The sequence below is a fragment of the Dama dama genome, chromosome 18, assembly GCF_033118175.1.
Source record: "Dama dama isolate Ldn47 chromosome 18, ASM3311817v1, whole genome shotgun sequence".
In the NCBI taxonomy this organism is placed as follows: Eukaryota; Metazoa; Chordata; class Mammalia; order Artiodactyla; family Cervidae; genus Dama; species Dama dama.
Genome location: NC_083698.1, coordinates 82,648,125 through 82,665,698, shown reverse-complemented (window position 1 = coordinate 82,665,698; position 17,574 = coordinate 82,648,125). Strand labels below are relative to the sequence as shown.

At 36.4% G+C, this 17,574-nt stretch overlaps 1 protein-coding gene across 5 annotated transcripts in view; it reads left to right on the top strand.

Annotated features, from left to right (window-relative positions):
- The window catches only part of CADPS2 (calcium dependent secretion activator 2), a 555,077-nt gene extending 538,788 nt beyond the window's left edge, over positions 1–16,289 (top strand). For all 5 annotated transcript variants that reach the window (XM_061165698.1, XM_061165697.1, XM_061165696.1 and 2 more), the window contains 2 exons: positions 9,850–9,954; positions 15,332–16,289. In XM_061165698.1, coding sequence (XP_061021681.1) covers positions 9,850–9,954; positions 15,332–15,505 — 279 coding nt within the window. In that variant the 3' untranslated portion in view covers positions 15,506–16,289. The remainder of the gene's footprint in view (positions 1–9,849; positions 9,955–15,331) is intronic.
- The last annotated feature ends 1,285 nt before the right edge of the window (positions 16,290–17,574 follow it).

Here is a 17,574-nt window from a genome sequence, read left to right as displayed (position 1 = left end):
AACAAAGAAGCCTGGTAGGTTATGGTCCATGGGGTCGCAAAGAGTCGGATACAACTGAGTGACTTCATTTTCCTTTCCTTTCCCCTTAGTTACTGCCTATATTATACACATAAAATGTATGTTTATTAATGTTAAATATTCATTCATTTGACGTTTTGGGTGCATAAGATCTAGAAAGTAAATCCAATTGATCTTTTAGTTAGGATGTGCAAGAAATGGTGGTAAATATTGAAACTGAAAGGTTAAGCATAGAGACTTCCCTGGTTGTCCAGTGGTTAAGACTCCACACTTGCAATGCAGATGGCACAGGTTCAATCCTTGGTTAGGGAACTAATAGTAAGATGCCACATGCTCCACAGCCAAAATATAATAAAGGCTAGGCATTGGTTTTGTCTCACATCGTTGAGTATCTCTGTCACAATGACTCGGTAAGATTCTAATTAAAATAGGAAATCAAAACTCCTTTTATTATTTAGTCATACAACCAGTATTTACTTTCTTGAAGCCACACACTGTTGGAGGCTGAGAATATAATGTTAGGTAAGATAGACCAAGTTCCTGCTTTAATAAGGGAACTTACATTCTTATGGTAAAATGGGTCTTTTGAAAAAGTTAGCTTCTACATTAAAATGTTTCACATTTTCATCTACTGAATAGACTTTTTTTTTTTTCAAATAGTATACTGTGGAGAATTAAAACTTAGAAAGCTTTCAAATAGGAGGTAGTGATTATCTTTGACTTGTTTTTATTTCTCTCTGTTGCAAGTGGATGATTGGAAACCTGCCAGGATGTAGAGTTGATTCAACAGTTGTACCTAGCTCTAGTGCTTGCGATATCAAATGCCATATCAGTGCAACAAGGGCAGGCTCTCCCTCTCTACCCTTCAGAGGTTCTCTGCTGAAAAACCAGGCTTATGCCACCTCCCAGGAGGGCTCTCATGTTCACTCAGACTCAAGTCTGAGGCACAGTGCCACAGCATGGTGTCTGTCTGCCTTTTTGATACGCCTCTCACAAGACCAGCAAGCCCTGAAGGCGCCCAGGACACGTCGTTTAGTGGTGAAAACGCACAACGCAGCAGCGGCAGCGCCACACTTGGTAACCTCACAGCCTTTGATGCCCTCCAGGAGCAGCTACCCATACCCCTGAGCACATGCCAGATTGTTCACTGCGTACATGACAGACTCTGAAAAGCCAGTCTGGAGCTGAGCACATCAGCCTCTGAGCACATGTAGCGTTATATCTTTGTGTGTAAGAATGTATATGTTGTGTTGTTGTTCAGTTGCTAAGTTGTGTCTGACCCTTTGCGATCCCATGCATTGCAGCACGCCAGACTTCCCTGTCCTTCACTATCTCCTGGAGTTTTCTCAAACTCACGTCCGTTGAGTCGGTGATGCCATCCAACCATCTCATCCTCTTTCGTCTCCTTCTCCTCCTGCCTTCAATCTTTCCCAGCAGCAGGGTCTTTTTCCAGTGAGTTGGCTTTTCATATCAGGTGGCCAAATTATTGGAGCTTCAGCATCAGTCCTTCCAGTGAATCTTCAGGGTTGATTTCCTATATGCAGACACTCTTATATGTACCTAGGCATGGGGGTTCATTAATTTACAGTTCTTTCTCCTTTACTTAGTTCATCACCTACAATGAAATTAGACTGTCACATTTTCAGTTCTGTTTTAGCCGTATGTTAAATTTCATTAGCCAATTGCAGTTGTTTACTTTTTGGTGATGCCTGCAACTTTAGCATTCATTAAATTATTTTGCTATTAATGAAATGCTTCATTCAAGTCAACAGTTCCTCTGGCTCTGATATTATCCTTTGTCTATTGAAAAACTGCCCTGCCACTATTATATGTGTAACAGTTTATGTCTCCAAATATTTTAAAAGCATTCAGTCCCTCAGAAAATGTGTAACACATGTTATGTGCTGGACATTCTGCTAAGGGCTGGAGATATTAATAAAAAGACTTGGTTTCTACCTTATGGATACTCACATCCTGTTGAGGCAGATATGCACCTCGTTGTGCAATATTTCTACAGACACATGTACAGAGATTTAGGGGCAGAAAATACGGGAGCTTCTAATTCTACCTGGTAAGAGATAGTGTTGGCCTCATAGGAGAAACGATGGTTGAATGGAGTCTTCAATGTCATGAATCTGGCCAGTGAAATGTACATGGGGATAAAAGTCCCAAAAGAGGGATTGACTTACCCAAAACTTATAGAGAAACCCAGAATCTACCAGACCAGCAGATCACTCATTTCCTCTGAGAGTGCACCATGAGTTAGAGACAGAGGGATAACTGTTTACTTCAGTCCCTACAACACTCTGGAAAAGGAACTTTGGAATAATTGTTACCTATTTTTTTATAAGGAAACTGAGGCAGAAAGACTGACTAACCGTTTATTCTCAGATGGAGGTTTTATCTCAGACTTGTACCACTCAATAGAAATTGCAGAAGTCTAATTTATTTTTATCCAGATCTTACATTATTGATTTAAATGCAATATTGACCAAACTTTTATGTATAGTACTCAAAATGTGTCACTGAACCAAATGAACAGGTCTTATGCCCAAATAAATCATTCACAATCTGTGTCTGCATCCCAGACTAGTACACATACCATTATAACTGGGTTGACCACTGCGTTCAGCCAAATCATTGATTAGTCAAAAGATTAGCCCAACCAGTATGCATTCCATCATTTGTCATTAAATAGGGGAGAGGGAAACAACTGATGATCTGAAATTTTCACTTTGTAATCCCTGGTCATTTTAGCACCAGGAAGAGAACTGCAGAATAAATTTACAAAGGCACTTGCCTGCTTGATGATAATGAATAATGAAGAATAATATTGATTTTAATGCTCTTTAGGTAGTGTGAGGATAGATAGGCTAGTTTAGTAATATTACTTTCAGGATATTTTGGGAGAAAGGAAATTTGGAGTTAATAAAATAGAGGTGAGTGGAAAAAAGCTTGTACAACCCCCAGTTTCTGGAACTTACCCTATTATATAACTTACCCTGTGTTATGATTGAAGAGGATTGAATGCATCTGGAAGCATCTTAGTTATTACATTCATGCATTTTAAAAAAGAATGGAAAAAGTACTGAACTTCAAGAGTAGGAAAAATGTTTCATCATTCAACAAGCATTTATTAGGTGCCTACTATATGCCAAACCTCCCACATTAGCACTTCTTACACTTTCTCCTTCTTAACAGACAACATAGTGCTCATGAACTCTGTTTTGCCATCTTCCTCATAGAACTAAAAAATGAAAATCGCCCTAAATATGAGTTTCTTGAACACAGAAGGGAAAAAAGCATGGATCAAGTTCTTCTATATTTAAAAAATAAAAAAATCAGAAAACTGTACATGTAGATTGAATCCCTTCATGAATGAACTAGGATCTTTCCACATTGCTTTGTTTTGTTGCAGTGAAAAAAGATTTTCTCAGCATTCCTAGGTTTTAGAGTATATGGCACTTTAAAAGCATTAGAGCATATGGCACTTAAGAAGAAAACAGGTGGGAAATGCATAGCACAAGGACCAGTTGGTTAGTTATCCTAACAGTGTGGTCCTTCAAAAAACTTATTATATTATATAGCTACATTGTCAAGTGTACAAATACCTTTGGAAATGTAGATTACATTAACTTGTAAGAAAATGTGATGGACTTCTTTGGAACAATAAGCTTCTCCTATATTATTCCATAATCCTGCATTATAACCATGAGGGAGCACCAGGAATGGTAGAGCTATTTTCTTAGTTGTCTGCTACAAATACCAAACTGTTCTGAAAAAATCAGAGACTTCATTGATGAAACAGACTGTTTCATAGAAGGAAATGGAATAACCTAGTAGTCATGAGCACAGACTTTGGAGCATAGATATAAGATGAATCTTAACCCTGCCACTTATATAAACTTAAATAAGTAAATTATTTAATCTAAACTCAGCTTTCTACCTCTGTGAGCTCAGTTTCCATGCAAAATGAAAATAAGAACCATCTCATCACGGTTGGTATAAGAATCAAATGAAAATTGAACTGATGAACTTGAACTTCCCATGGAGGTAGAACGGAGGTTTTGAAAAAACACCGGATACTTTTATAGTCAGATTATTATCATATAATATATAATATATTATAGGTAGCATTATTAATATAAAATCATAGTAATAAGAACGCTTCACAGTTCTTAATAAATTCCACTTATTCTTCTTTATACTTTACTGTTTCATTTTTGTAGTATATCTATTCTTCATTAAAAAGCCAAAATGAATAAATTTAAAACAAAATAACATCTAATAGAAACTTATATAATTCTAGCCTTGCATATTTGGATGAACAAAGCTATATTTAAGCAGCATTAAAAAAACAAAAACAAAAGACAATTTGGCTTTTCCCTTCAGTTCATTTTTAATAGAATCACAAGCTGTCTTGTTTCTAATCATGCCCTTTCCTTTGATCTCAAAGGAATCTCAAAGTATTTCTGGAAAGTATAAGAATCTTATTGTAAAGCTAGATTCATCTCAGCTGCCCTTCATATCGCAGATGAGAAAACTGAGGCATAGAGAAAGCAAGAGGCTCAGTCAAGTGAATGGTAACCTCACAGGGCTTCCTGGTACTCAGCCCCCGGAGCTTCTGTATTGATGATGTCCTCTGGTGTGTTCACGACCAGCCCTCAGCTACTAAGTCCAGAGCAAATCTTTATCACACTCTTCCTGCATGCCTCTGGGCTGAGCTGGTTGATAGATGTAGATTAGGTTGAACACTTCCTGTATTCTAAACGTAATAGACTGGTTTCACTTTTCCTTAAATACAGCCCTTAATCCTATTCCAAACCAACAAAAAATCCACACTTTAGAACTTTCAAAATGCTTTTGTCTTGAGGATCTGTTTTGTGGAACCAAATATAATTATTTCTGGGGGATGCCTTGAATAGAGGGGGGATGGATGGAATTATTACATCAAATGTACATTTTAGTGTTAAGAAATGAGAAGTGAGTGACCACGAATTTAATTATGTCAAACAGATGTACTGTGGACCAAAGGAGCACTCCATGTATAAAGCATTTATATTTACTTTTTAATGTACTGGTGAAACTGTAAGATATTCACTTTTCTAAATATTTTGTAGCCCTCTAAAGCCACAACATGATCTTAAAGGATGCTTTATATTTATCAGATTTTTCAAAACCTTTACCTTTTCAAAACTATTATTTGTTCTTTTATTCAATTCATCTTAACATTTAAGAGGTACATACTTCCTCAGATGAGATTTTCTAGATGGTATTTCATTTCAACACAGTGACTTGACTCTAATAAAAACAGACAGCTTCTCTTGAAGTAAATGAAGAAATACATACATACTGTGGAAATTTAGCCATTCCATATCTGGGGGCACTAAAAAGTATTGGTTGTGTTTTTGTGGTTTTTTTTTTCTGTTGTTCACCTATTGAGATGAGACTAGCTGGAGAAAAATGAAAATATATCAACTAGTTGTACCAATTCATAATCAATAAAAAAGCTAAACACTTAAGCAGAAAATAGATCACAGATTTGTTCCCCAGCAAAGCAGTTATTTTTACCCAGCCATCATCATCAGAAGCTGCATTATGACAAATGATTTGCTCGAAGCCGCCGTAATACATGGACCCTATGGGGTCCTGTGATTCAGATTTAGGAATATCAACCCCAGAGGGTCTGAAGACATTGTGCATTAGTATGTATTGAGACCTCATTCCAGGTGGCAAACGGCTGGACTTTCTTAAAAAGAAAAATATATAAAACTTCCAAAATAAAGGTAGAGTGCTTGTTTCCAGGCAAGAAGTGTTATATTGCATTGAATCCTCTTGCCCCCAAATGTTATAAATTAGGCAGAAAAGGGAGCCACGCATATTTAATATATTTGTTTTGTATTTCCACTAGTCAAGGGAATAATGAAATTCCTTAACTACTTCTCTTTAACTTGCATGAAGAAAGCACGGTGTGTTGCTAAATCTCTTTTCAACCAGCACTGCGGAGAAACAACTTTAATCCTTGTTAGAAAATTGCCGAGTCTGGGGCTGACAAAGAGCTCATGCTTGTTCCATTGTCAGTGCTCCCCGGCCCCAGGAGCAGCGCCCTTTAGAGCTGCGTGGATCCCGCCCGGCTCAGCTGCACTATTTAGGAGACGAGGTTTGTCAATTTCTATTGACAATGGAGAGAGTTTTTCAGGGTCTGTAGCAGTGCTGACACAGTTGGGGATCAATGCCAGCCATTCAGAATGCACCCTCTTTCATTGCTTTGGTTTGTTAATTCAAGACTAAAGGTCCACTGAGGGGGTTCAGGGTGTTTAAGAAAGCTGATGAACTGTTTAAGAAAGCTGATGAACTGCAAGCGTTTATAGCCCTGGTGTGGCAATTTCCATAGTCAGTGGCAACTCCTGGCACTAAGGGAGCTGTGTCCTTGTTGACCCTCTTGTTATTAAAAATGCACAAGTGCTGCGCTTCTCAATATTTCAACACTCTTTCATTGTCAATACCACCTTCTGAGCCCTTCAGCTTGTTGCTTGCTCTAAAGATCTTCTTAGATTGGGTTTGAAAACTTCACCTTAAACACTAGATTAGACTGATGTTCTGTTTTCCGTGCTCCTGTTGATTTGTTGAACCTTCCCAGGGCTGGAAAGCAAGTAGCAGCTTGATGGGGAGACGGGCCGCTAATATGATTTACCAGTCTACAGTCATGCACAATAAGTGTGAATAAATACAGGGGTCTCACAGAGTCAACCCTAGCCTTTCCTTTTCTTTTATTTTTGCTTTAAAAGAGATATCTCAAGAAGATGAAGTGAGTAATGCATGCCCTTACAGGAGTTGAATGAACCACAAAAAGAAAAAAAAAAAAACCACATATTTTTTGTTAAAGTGGTAGGCTGCTGGCATGGATTGATGGAGGGAAAAAAAAGAGTGCAGAATATACACTAACTGCTTTATTCCTAAGTAGACCAAGGAGAGAATAAAGCAGTGATGCCATACCCATGACTTGAGTGCGAGCTCCAGCGCCCCTTCGTTGTCATCCCCTGAAGGGAAAAGTGAATAGTCAACCAAGTAGCTTTATAAAATTAACTTTTCCAAACTGAAAGCACATTTTCTAACAATCACACTTCACTGCACATTCACCCCTTTCAAATTTTTTTTTCTTTGTTTTGGGGGATTGGTTTGCTTCGGTAGAGCTGGTGGGTGGGTGAGGGGAATGAAGCTAACTTACCTTTGAAATCTTTTCTCAAAATAAAAAAAATGGGACCTACCATCCTCCACCCAAAAGAAGAACATTTCTATTCCAGCTCCAGAAATACGGAAATGCTACTGACATCTGTTTTGTTTGGTGGTTTTATTTTTTTGGTGTGTGTGTGTGTTTCACCATATACAAGAAAGAAGCAGTCCTAGTGAGGTTTTTTTTTTTTGGTTTGTTAGCTTATTCTTCATAACACCATAAACTCTAAGCTAAGCTGCTTATTTCTCTTCATTTGCTTGCTTTCGCTGAAATTCTTCAAAATGCTTTGACTTGGGAATTAAAATTATGCATGATTATTGGGTGAAATAATTTCTCTTATAGAATGTTCCTTGTAGAATAATTTGTTTGCCTTTAAAGCAAGATGATGCAGTGGCTTAAGCATTTTATTAACATTAATTCTTTTTCTCTGTTTTTATAGTTAACTTTAGATATTTGATTCCCAAATTATTCTTCTTTAAAATTACAGTTTTGGCATTGTGTTACAGAAGTTATATTAATAATAAGTTTCTGTGTTATATTAGATGTCCTTTCAATTATCGCTTAATCATAAGTATCATTTACATGTAATAGAAAAATGAAGTTATATTAATTTTAAATTATCTGTGGATTTTTTAAGAACATAAGATGCATAAGGAGTAATTTTAAGAAGGCATTTTCATTTATCTCAAATTCATACAACTTACCACATATATAGTGACTTTACAGTCTGACAGCCAGATTATTGCATATGTTATAAACTTAGTACAATATATCATATTTTGTCTCCCAACTAAATTACCCCTTGAAGAAGCACTATAATTTAAGAGTCATAACCATTACAGCTACATTTTACCTTTCAGGTTACTTGGAGAGTGGAGTAGAGGTAAGGGTGTTATGTTAGTTCAGTACAGTCATATTCAGTATCACCAATACCTCTGAGTGTTTGCTTGCATTAAAATAGGACTCAAGAAGTTGAGGCTATCATTTAAAATAACTAGAGGATTTAAATATCAGATACTAATCTATTAAGATTTAATATGCCAGCTGAAGTACTGAATTTATTATTTTTTAAGAATTTAGGATTATCTTGTTTTATAAAACTTATATCTGATACCTTTACACGTTCTGAAAGTTAGGAAAGTAATCATTAGGAAAAAGTAAAATTGGGCACATGAATAACATTTTTTAAAAAAAACCGTAGCCCATCTCACATTTTAAAAACTGGAATGTTCATTCATCCGTTTGATATCACAGTATTCATTTTCAAATAGCTTATTTTATGCATGTGTGTCCAGTATATCTACCAATTAGTAGAAATAAGTCTGATGAAATCTTAAACCAATTCATTTTACATTATGCTTAAACTACCATTCCTTATAAATTTTGTTAGAACATGTTATAAAATACACGTCCAGGTGAATTTCAGACTTACATCACTTGAGATTTCTTTTAGAAATTTGACACAATTTACTGCTTTATTGTGGAAGAAATATTTTTTCTGATTGAATACCTAACAACATATGCACGTGCATATGTGATCTGTGGTGTCACTGTTTTTGTATATACAAGCAAAGCACAAAATCCCTTCTCTCTCAAAAACTCTTTTGTCACTTCCTAAATGCTACATGGACGTTGATATTTCTCGCAGTTATCTGAATGAATAGCATTATTTTCTTACAGTATTACCTAAACCTGGCTCTGGCATATGAGTATCAGTTCCCTTAAAATGTCATCACTAATGGAAGATTGCCTTTTCTTGAAAATGGGAACAAAATTTCTTCTTTTACAATGCTCACAGACATTATATAGGAGCAAAAAAGTACATTAGAGGAGAATTTCAGTTTTCCCCTCAAGAGCGTTTTCATAAACAGAAAACATGAACCCTCCAAAAACACTTGCAAAATGAAACAGATTGTTTTCCTTTATAATTTGGTCAACTGACATCTGTTTTTGTAATTCTTATAAGACACAAGAATTCCATCCTGATAATGTTCCTTTCTAAGATCTGAAATCTTTATTTTAGGTGGTTTTAAGCCATCTTGGCAAATACTTAACAACCAGTAATAGATAAAGGTGTTTTGGGGGATTAGAGGTTAGTAAACTGTGGATGTTTTTTGCCATCCCTCCTTTAAAATGCTGTTTCTAGGTATTGCCTACATGCATGATGGCATCTACTAATTTTTACATAACCTACAGATTAATGGGAAATTTCCCTTTGAAAATAATTTACCCATTTTTTTCCTGCTGCTTGGCAGTCCATTCAGTCCCACATCGTGTATTTAGTACCCATTGTTACCTATAAATTACAAAGCAGGCCGCTAGGCTGCAAATGCAAAAACACTGTTTCCCATGAACATGCAGCTGAAAGACTGTAATGTTAATTCATATAAAGCACAGCCCGGGTCAATTTATCAGATTCTCTAGCAAAACGTACAATTCTGTTAACAGAAATTATAGCATTATTGACTTCAAGTGCTGATCTGTGGCCATTTCGGAGTGTTTCGTTACCCCCTCATTACCGAATCTGTTAAATGAGTACTGCAGAGGTTGTTTTCTTGTTTTGTTCTCCTGCCTTCTGCCCCCATCCTTCTTTGCAGCAATGGTACAGCAGCTCCATGAAAGTCATCTGTGTGTGGCTGGCTGATAGATTAGACCTTCAGCTTCATATTTACCAACTGAAGACACTCATCAAGATTGTGAAGGTAAACAAAATGTGTTGAGACGTGAATTGCCCACCAAGCTATAAAGAATAATGGCAAGATATTGACATATAAGAAAATCATATTTAATAGAGCCGAGTGGATGTAAGTACTTTAAAAACATCACTGTTGGCAATGATGCACTGCTGTTTATTCCATTTTCAATGAGACTACGAAATAAACACAAAGATTTATCGTGTTTCCACTAATAAAAAGTATTTTGTTACCAAGGAATCACATTTTAAGATAATATGCATAAAGCCCCTACCATATTTACCTAAATGTAGTAGGTCCATAATAATTCTGTATTAATTATCTTAGTTACAGCAATATTTTTTCCTCATACATTTCCTTCATATTTATTAATATATCATTAAAAGGGTTTTGAATTGTATTTGCCCCTAGGACAAGGAGAATCTCCATTATTTTTGTTATATCCTGATATGAAAGTAAAACGCTGTCACTGCCTGAATTCATTTGGAAGCACACCCCAATATGTGAGAGTTGATCAGTGTGAGTGTTGGAGACCATCCATAACCACTAACAGATATAATCTCAGTTCACCAAGGCTGTCTTGACTTATGCTTTTCAAGAGTATACTTAGTGAGGAGGGACTTTAAGATAATATCTTTTTCACACCTTTAAAATTCACATGATTTTTCACACCTTATAAATTCTAGTAGAAATGCAGAATGTACCACAGGTATAACTTTTTCTTAAAATTGAGACAAATTCTACATTTTGGCTAACAAGAGAACTCTAAGCTATTGCAAATCAGCGGTTCTGGGCTACAGTCCTTGGGGTCGCAAAGAGTCAGGCACGGCTGAGTGGCTAACACTTTCACTTCACTTTCATGTATTTATATATATGTGTGTGTGCCTATATATTTGTATGTATCTTTATGCACATATATACATATGTATATATATTCATGTGTGTATGTCCACACACACACACACACACATATATGCAGTGGTTCTGACAGTGTCATTCCTGATATAACATTGCCAGCATCACCTGAGAACTCAGACATGCAAATTCTTGGGCTCCACCCCAGACCAACTGAATCAGAGTGTCTGAGAGCGGCGCCTGGCCATCTGTACATGAACAAGCCCTCCAGAGGATTCTGATAGATAATAAAGTTTGAGAAGAACCATTGTGTCACATCGTTAAAAGTTTTATTCATATTAAAATATTTTCCACCATTCTCTTGGTTCCTAAAGTCTCATTAGATTGCAGATTCTTTTGTACCATAGACACAGAGGTTATCATAGATTAAAGTACCCACCGAGAGGAAAGTTCTAAAGTCAGAAATTGGCAAATCTGCTAGAACAGGACCAGACCTATGATGTCACAGTGATAGCAATCATAATTAGTCATAAACAGCAAGTAAAATTATAGCCATCCAGTAACTTTTGTACACTAAACACATTGCGTTTCAATCAACAAACTACCTTTGATCTAGAACACTTTTTACCAGGTGTTATTTATTTTACAAAAAAACTGAAATCACACCACGATATGTTCATATTTGCTTTAGCTCTTCTATGATTTCTTCCTTGTTTCTATAAACGTGACTTGGAGAGCTTTCAAATGAAGTTTGTTTTTCATAAAAGAGAGTCAGAATAATCTGTGTTTATGTTCTAAATATATGTACATGTTAAGACTGCAGTCAATAATGTGACTAATATTAGGATTAGCTTAGGATCAGCTAATATCCCTTAGGATCAGCCATATTTTCAAGCTAATATCTACTGTGTTCAGGATGTCAGAAATTACATACCCAGGTGACTGGTATTAGTTTATAGGTTGGTAAACTCTTGTTTTTAGAATAAGAATCTGCATGTTTTATTAACCCATCATTTTTTCTTTCAAAGTCATTCCTTTTCTAATGTTCACTAGTCATTCACATAGTTAGCAGGAAAAATGATTAATAATTTTGTTAATTAGAGGGTGACATTTCCATTTAATTCTAAGTCAATCTATTTATCTTGTTTTTTAATCTTATTTTAATATAGTGTTCATTATGGCTACCAGCAATCAAGACTGATAAATATGAAATTAAATTTCATGTATATATGTTTGACTTTCGAGGTTGTATTTTTCACAAGCAGGCCCCCAAACTCAGTCAATACTTTCTTGGGCTGATGCATTTAATCAAGTCCTATTGCTTTATTTAATAATTAAAAGTGATTATTTTTACAGTGAAAATTAGGATGAATTTAGTGTTCTAATTATTTTTTTCTACTTTGAATATAAGCAGACAGTAGCCAATTTCATACATAGATTCATCACTCTTTGGAGCCTATATAGTTATAATGTTCATTTTCCAGTGAATTTAAGCAGCTATTAGACAGCACATGTATAGAGTTGTGCAGGCTCTGAGTAGGCTGTCCTTCCATCCACATCACATAGACTAGACCTGCCTGTTACAGCAGAGCAATGCATTCTACTCAGGAGCCCAGCTACTAGACTCTAGAAACCTGGTCCTTGCAAACATTGTTATTCTTCTGTGCCCACGGAGACCCAGATGCCATCAAAATGTCTGTGATAACCAACTCTGCCCCACAAAGACACCTAGACAGTCATTGGTTCATTCGTGTTGTTCTCTGGGAAGAAAACAAATTGCAATAAATTTTCACAGAAGATGTAGGACTAAGAAATTAACAAAGTTGTAATATCAGAATGATTTATTTGGGGAAGGGTAAAATAGAATCCTCAAATAAAATGGCTGATGGATTGCTATTCTCCCTAGAGGCCATTTGACATTTTGAAGCAGTTAACATAAATGAGCTGCCTCTTTTACCAGGAGAAAAGACAAGTGAGCAGCACCCCGCGGCAGGCACTTGTCTTAAATAAGAGCCAACCAGACCTTCTTGGCAGCCACAGAGGATCTCTAAGTGTCAATAACATTTTATGAATTCTAAAAAGAGAGAGAGAGAGATTGCAAGGATTCCTACCCTGCAGTTCCCCTAACGGCTTATCACTTCCTAATAAAATAAGGAAGCAGAGTCCAATTTTATACAAACTACAAAGCCTTTAAAATGGCAAATCCACACTACAGCTCTGTCCTAGCCAACTTATTGATAATTAGAGTAAATGTAAAGAAAGCCATTCCAATAAAATAAAGTAGGACTCACAAATTCAATATATAATTGTCAGGGGAACAATAATACTTTATTTCAGATGCTTTATCTGTAGATGAATATTTTTGTGTGCTTGATATATTTTTAACCTGTTAGACTGTTAGAGGCTTGAACACAAATCTCCTATGTAGCAATACCATGCAAACTAGTTTCCAGATTTTCTAGACAAAACTGACCTAACAGAGTTACTTTTTGGGTTCTGGAGCAAATTACATAAGTTTTGGTGTGAAATGTCATCTTAGTAATAATAAGGTTTAATGGTTTAGAGGGCTTCCCTAGTGGCTCAGAATGGTTTAGAAAGAGGCAATAAGGATGGTAGGTTTTATGTGTCTTAATATAAAATATTAAAATCAAATTAGAATAGTTTTGGTCCTCTAAGAAAAAAAAAAAACACTAAACTCTTCTTGCTGTTGAGATGCTGACCTCAGATACAGTCCATGTTCCTCACAGTTCAGTTTATTTTTTGGACATGTGGTGGACTTCTCAAATATGCATTTTATTTATGACAAGAGAATATCACTTCTGAAACGTGAATGATACCATAGGGCATAAATCAAATCCTAGATGACAAGAAGATAAAATGTGAAAATACCAATGACCCCGCTACCTTGTAATGTTTCTGCTCCTTCCCAGAAGTCTGCTCATAACCCTGGTGTGTATATCCAGGGGCTTAAGATGCCATCATCAGAACTTCTGCCCTCAAGTGAATAAGCACCTTCAGCTCAACTGTCTGAATATTATGATATTTTCCTTCTAATTGTGTTGAGTGAAATCAGGCATCCCATAATGTCTTAGCTATTGGAGTTGTTACATTGGGCCAGAAAGTACAACATTCCTTCTTCTTCTTCTTTGACTTTTTTCTTCTACTAAGTGCAACCTCCAAAAAAGTGACTTTTAGCAATCATTTAGACCAAAAAACTGGCATGTGGATGTGTACTGATGCTCTGGGACAATCCATTGAAACCTGGTTGTTTAGTATTCTAAATCTAATATAGGACAGAAAAAAAAACCTTTAAAGATATTTAGCATTTTAATGGCCTTGGAAGTGTTTCTATAGAATAAGCTATCTTTATTTATGCTTTGTTCCCCCATTCAACTAACTACAACTTTAAAAATCAGTAATAAAATGCCAGCCTTGTTTAGTCATAAAAAAGTCACGTGTAAAGAAAGTCTCACTTAAGGGGAAAAGTAAAATGAGGAAAATTCTATAGTTTACATATCTTAAGAGCCACAGAAATCAGAGTAGTGTAGTTATTTCTGTTGTTAAGAAGCACTGTGTAAACAATAAAATGGTATTTGTTCTATTTTTGACACATAATACACCAAATAATTTACTGTTTCACAAAAGTGTAAATATGTCTTTCATTAGCCCACCAACAGAAGCTCAATGCTGGAATTTAGCACTTCACATACCAAGTCAATTTCAGAAGGGCAAAATTCATACAGACATTAAGGTGCTCACAGATTTTTACCCAGTATACATATAAATAAACTTTATAATTCACAAGTGCTAAAAATGCAGACTTATTTTAGTGATAATAGGATTAATCCTCTTCCTTCCACACCCCCCCAAAACCTAACGCAGTTTATAAAATGTATTTTTCAATCCTCAGTTGAAAAACTAAGAATTCTTTCAGATTAAAAATGTACATAAGTATCATTTTACTTTTGTTACAGGTTATTCAAATAGTAAATGTTGTGCAGTTAGTAATATTTTGGTTAAAACTCATTTGTCATCTGACAGTCACAACATTTTTATCTACTCAGAGTGATTCTAGTTCGAATAGCATTATCAGAAGTCTCTCATTTCATTTTCTCCCCGGAACTATACCTACAGGATGACTGGTGTGGGCAGCTAAAATCTGAATCCATTAGTGAATTGTACCAGGTCATTTTTGAAATGCCAACTGAGTATATATACATTTAAACATACACATATACATCCATAGGGGCTTCCCAGGTGGCGCTAGTGGTAAAGAACCCATCTGCCAATGCAAGAGACATAAGAGACGCAGGTTCAATCTCTGAGTCGGGAAAATCCCTGGAGGAGGACATGGCAGCCCACTCCAGTATTCTTGCCTGGAGAATCCCATGGATAGAGGAGCCTGGCAGGCTATGGTCCGTTGGGTCGCAAAGAGTCAGACACAACTCAAGCAACTTAGCACACATGCACACATATACATCCATACATATAATCTGTAATGGACCTAAGAGTTTCTCTCTCCTTCATCCAGAAAACCTATAGGGACTTCCGACTGCAGGGTGTGCTGGAAGGCACCCTGAACAGTAAGACCTATGACACCCTACACAGACGTTTAACAGTAGAGGAGGCTACAGCTTCTGTTTCAGAAAGCGGAGGACTTCAAGGCATCACGATGAAAGACAGTGATGAAGAAGAAGAAGGGTAATGACACGCAGCTCTGCAGAAGGAAGGAGGACCTTGACTTTATTTTGTACCTGTTCTTGTAATTACATTGATTGTTTGGACCAAATATAAATGCGTGTATTTCATGCTACATTTAAAAAGTTAATGTGGAATTAGAGTTAAAGGAGAAAATGCAAGTATTTTTTTAAAAAACAGCCTTTTTTGTGTGTAGCTTGATCTAAAATGATGACCTTTGGCTGGCTCTGTGATTGGAACATGAATCTTTTTTTGAAGAAGATTTGACTTTTGTTTTCTGTAATAACATCAAAGTCATGTCCTGTGTTGTGAAGTGAGATATGTATTTCTCATGATACAACATTGTGAGAATAAGCCACTTCGAATCACTGTGCCAGTCCTATTTTATGTACCCTTGTTAAAATGGTGTGTATTTGACAGTTCATCATTTATGTGCAAGGTTTGTCTCCTAGTTAATTTATCATTGTTGTGATATGTAACCTTGGTTCTCAGCACTCCAAATTGGTCTGCAGATGTATTCCTGGGCTTAAAGGATCACCAAACCCAAATATAGACTAGATTATCCAATGGACTTGTGTCTTATTCCATTCAGAATATGTCTTCTTTCAAGTATAAAAAAAATCCCAAAGTGTGGGTAATAAGTGTGCTGCCTTCAACATGCCATGTTCTGCTTCTCAGTGTAACAGCTTGCAGGCAATAGAAGTCTGCTTGGTCCTAACCACCTCTGTATTTATTAGAATTGTATAAATTAAATGCAGTAAAAAATGTTAGCAGTATTACAAACATCTCAACAGTTTGGCTCTGTGTTTTTATTTTGTTTATTTATAATCAAATGAGTATGAGATATTAACACTGCTTCCCAGCTAGTAGGCACACACTTGTTCAAAGAACTAGTTACTATGACAGCACATTTCCATAGCAAAGGTAATGTTGACTACATACTCATGTACTACTAGTTAACATTATCAATTAGTGTTAATAATGAGTAATACTGGAAATGCAAGTAATGTTAACTAGCAGTTGACATTAAATAACGATAATTAAATAATTAACATTTTTTCTTCCTCCAAAATATTTTCTGGCTATAATTTTGAATTATTATTTATCTTTGAATTTTTTTTTCAAAAATATGTCAGCATTCATTCATAAGTAATTTATAAAATTTTTTTAAATTGTTGTTTATTTATTTGGGCTGCATGATATCCACGTGTGATCTTAGTTCCCCAACCAGGGATCGAACCTACATCCCTTGCAGTGGAAAGCACAGAGTTTTAACCACTGTACCACCAGGGAAGTCCCCATAAATAATTTTTAAATGAAGTAAGTTAATGCAGAATAAGTGAAGGTACCCCTGAACTTGTGTACACATAATTTCTGAAGCACTGGAAGTGAAACAACTTCTTGGCTCTCCACGTTTATTCTGGTGCCTGACCTAGACTAGCCCACAATTAAAATACTGTAAAATACTGTGTTCGTTTAGTGCTGGGCCCTAGGGGTAGGAGACCCTGTACTACAAGATAGACAGGACAGGACATTTCTTCTCCTTTCCTGGATTAGAGACCCACCATGTTGACAGGCAGTCTGTCTTGGAATGCTGTCCTTTGCTTTCTGGTCCACCGTCACGCCAATACTATCCTTTTTTCAAGTCCTCGATTGTCCAGTCATGCTACCTTCAAATTCCCAGTGGTACCCTCCCCAAGGTGGCTCTGCACAGCTCAAATTGCTTTCTACTTGGAAATGACTCACACTTCTTTTCCTTTATGTCAAATGCCTGTTTCTTTGACACAGCTTGTTTGTTGTTTAGTCGCTAAGTCTGGTAAAGAATCTACCTGCCAAGCAAGAGTGGCAAGAGACGGGAATTCGATCCCTGGGTCGGGAACATCCTCTGACGGGTTACAGTCCTAAGGGTTGCAAGGAGTCGAACACGATTGAGCACACACAGTTGCTAAACCTTGTCCAACTCTTCGTGACCCCATGGACTATAGCGCACCAGTCTCCTCTGTCCATGGGATTTCCAAGGCAAGAATACTGCAGTGGGTTGCCATTTCCTTCTCCAGGGGATTTTCTCCACCCAGG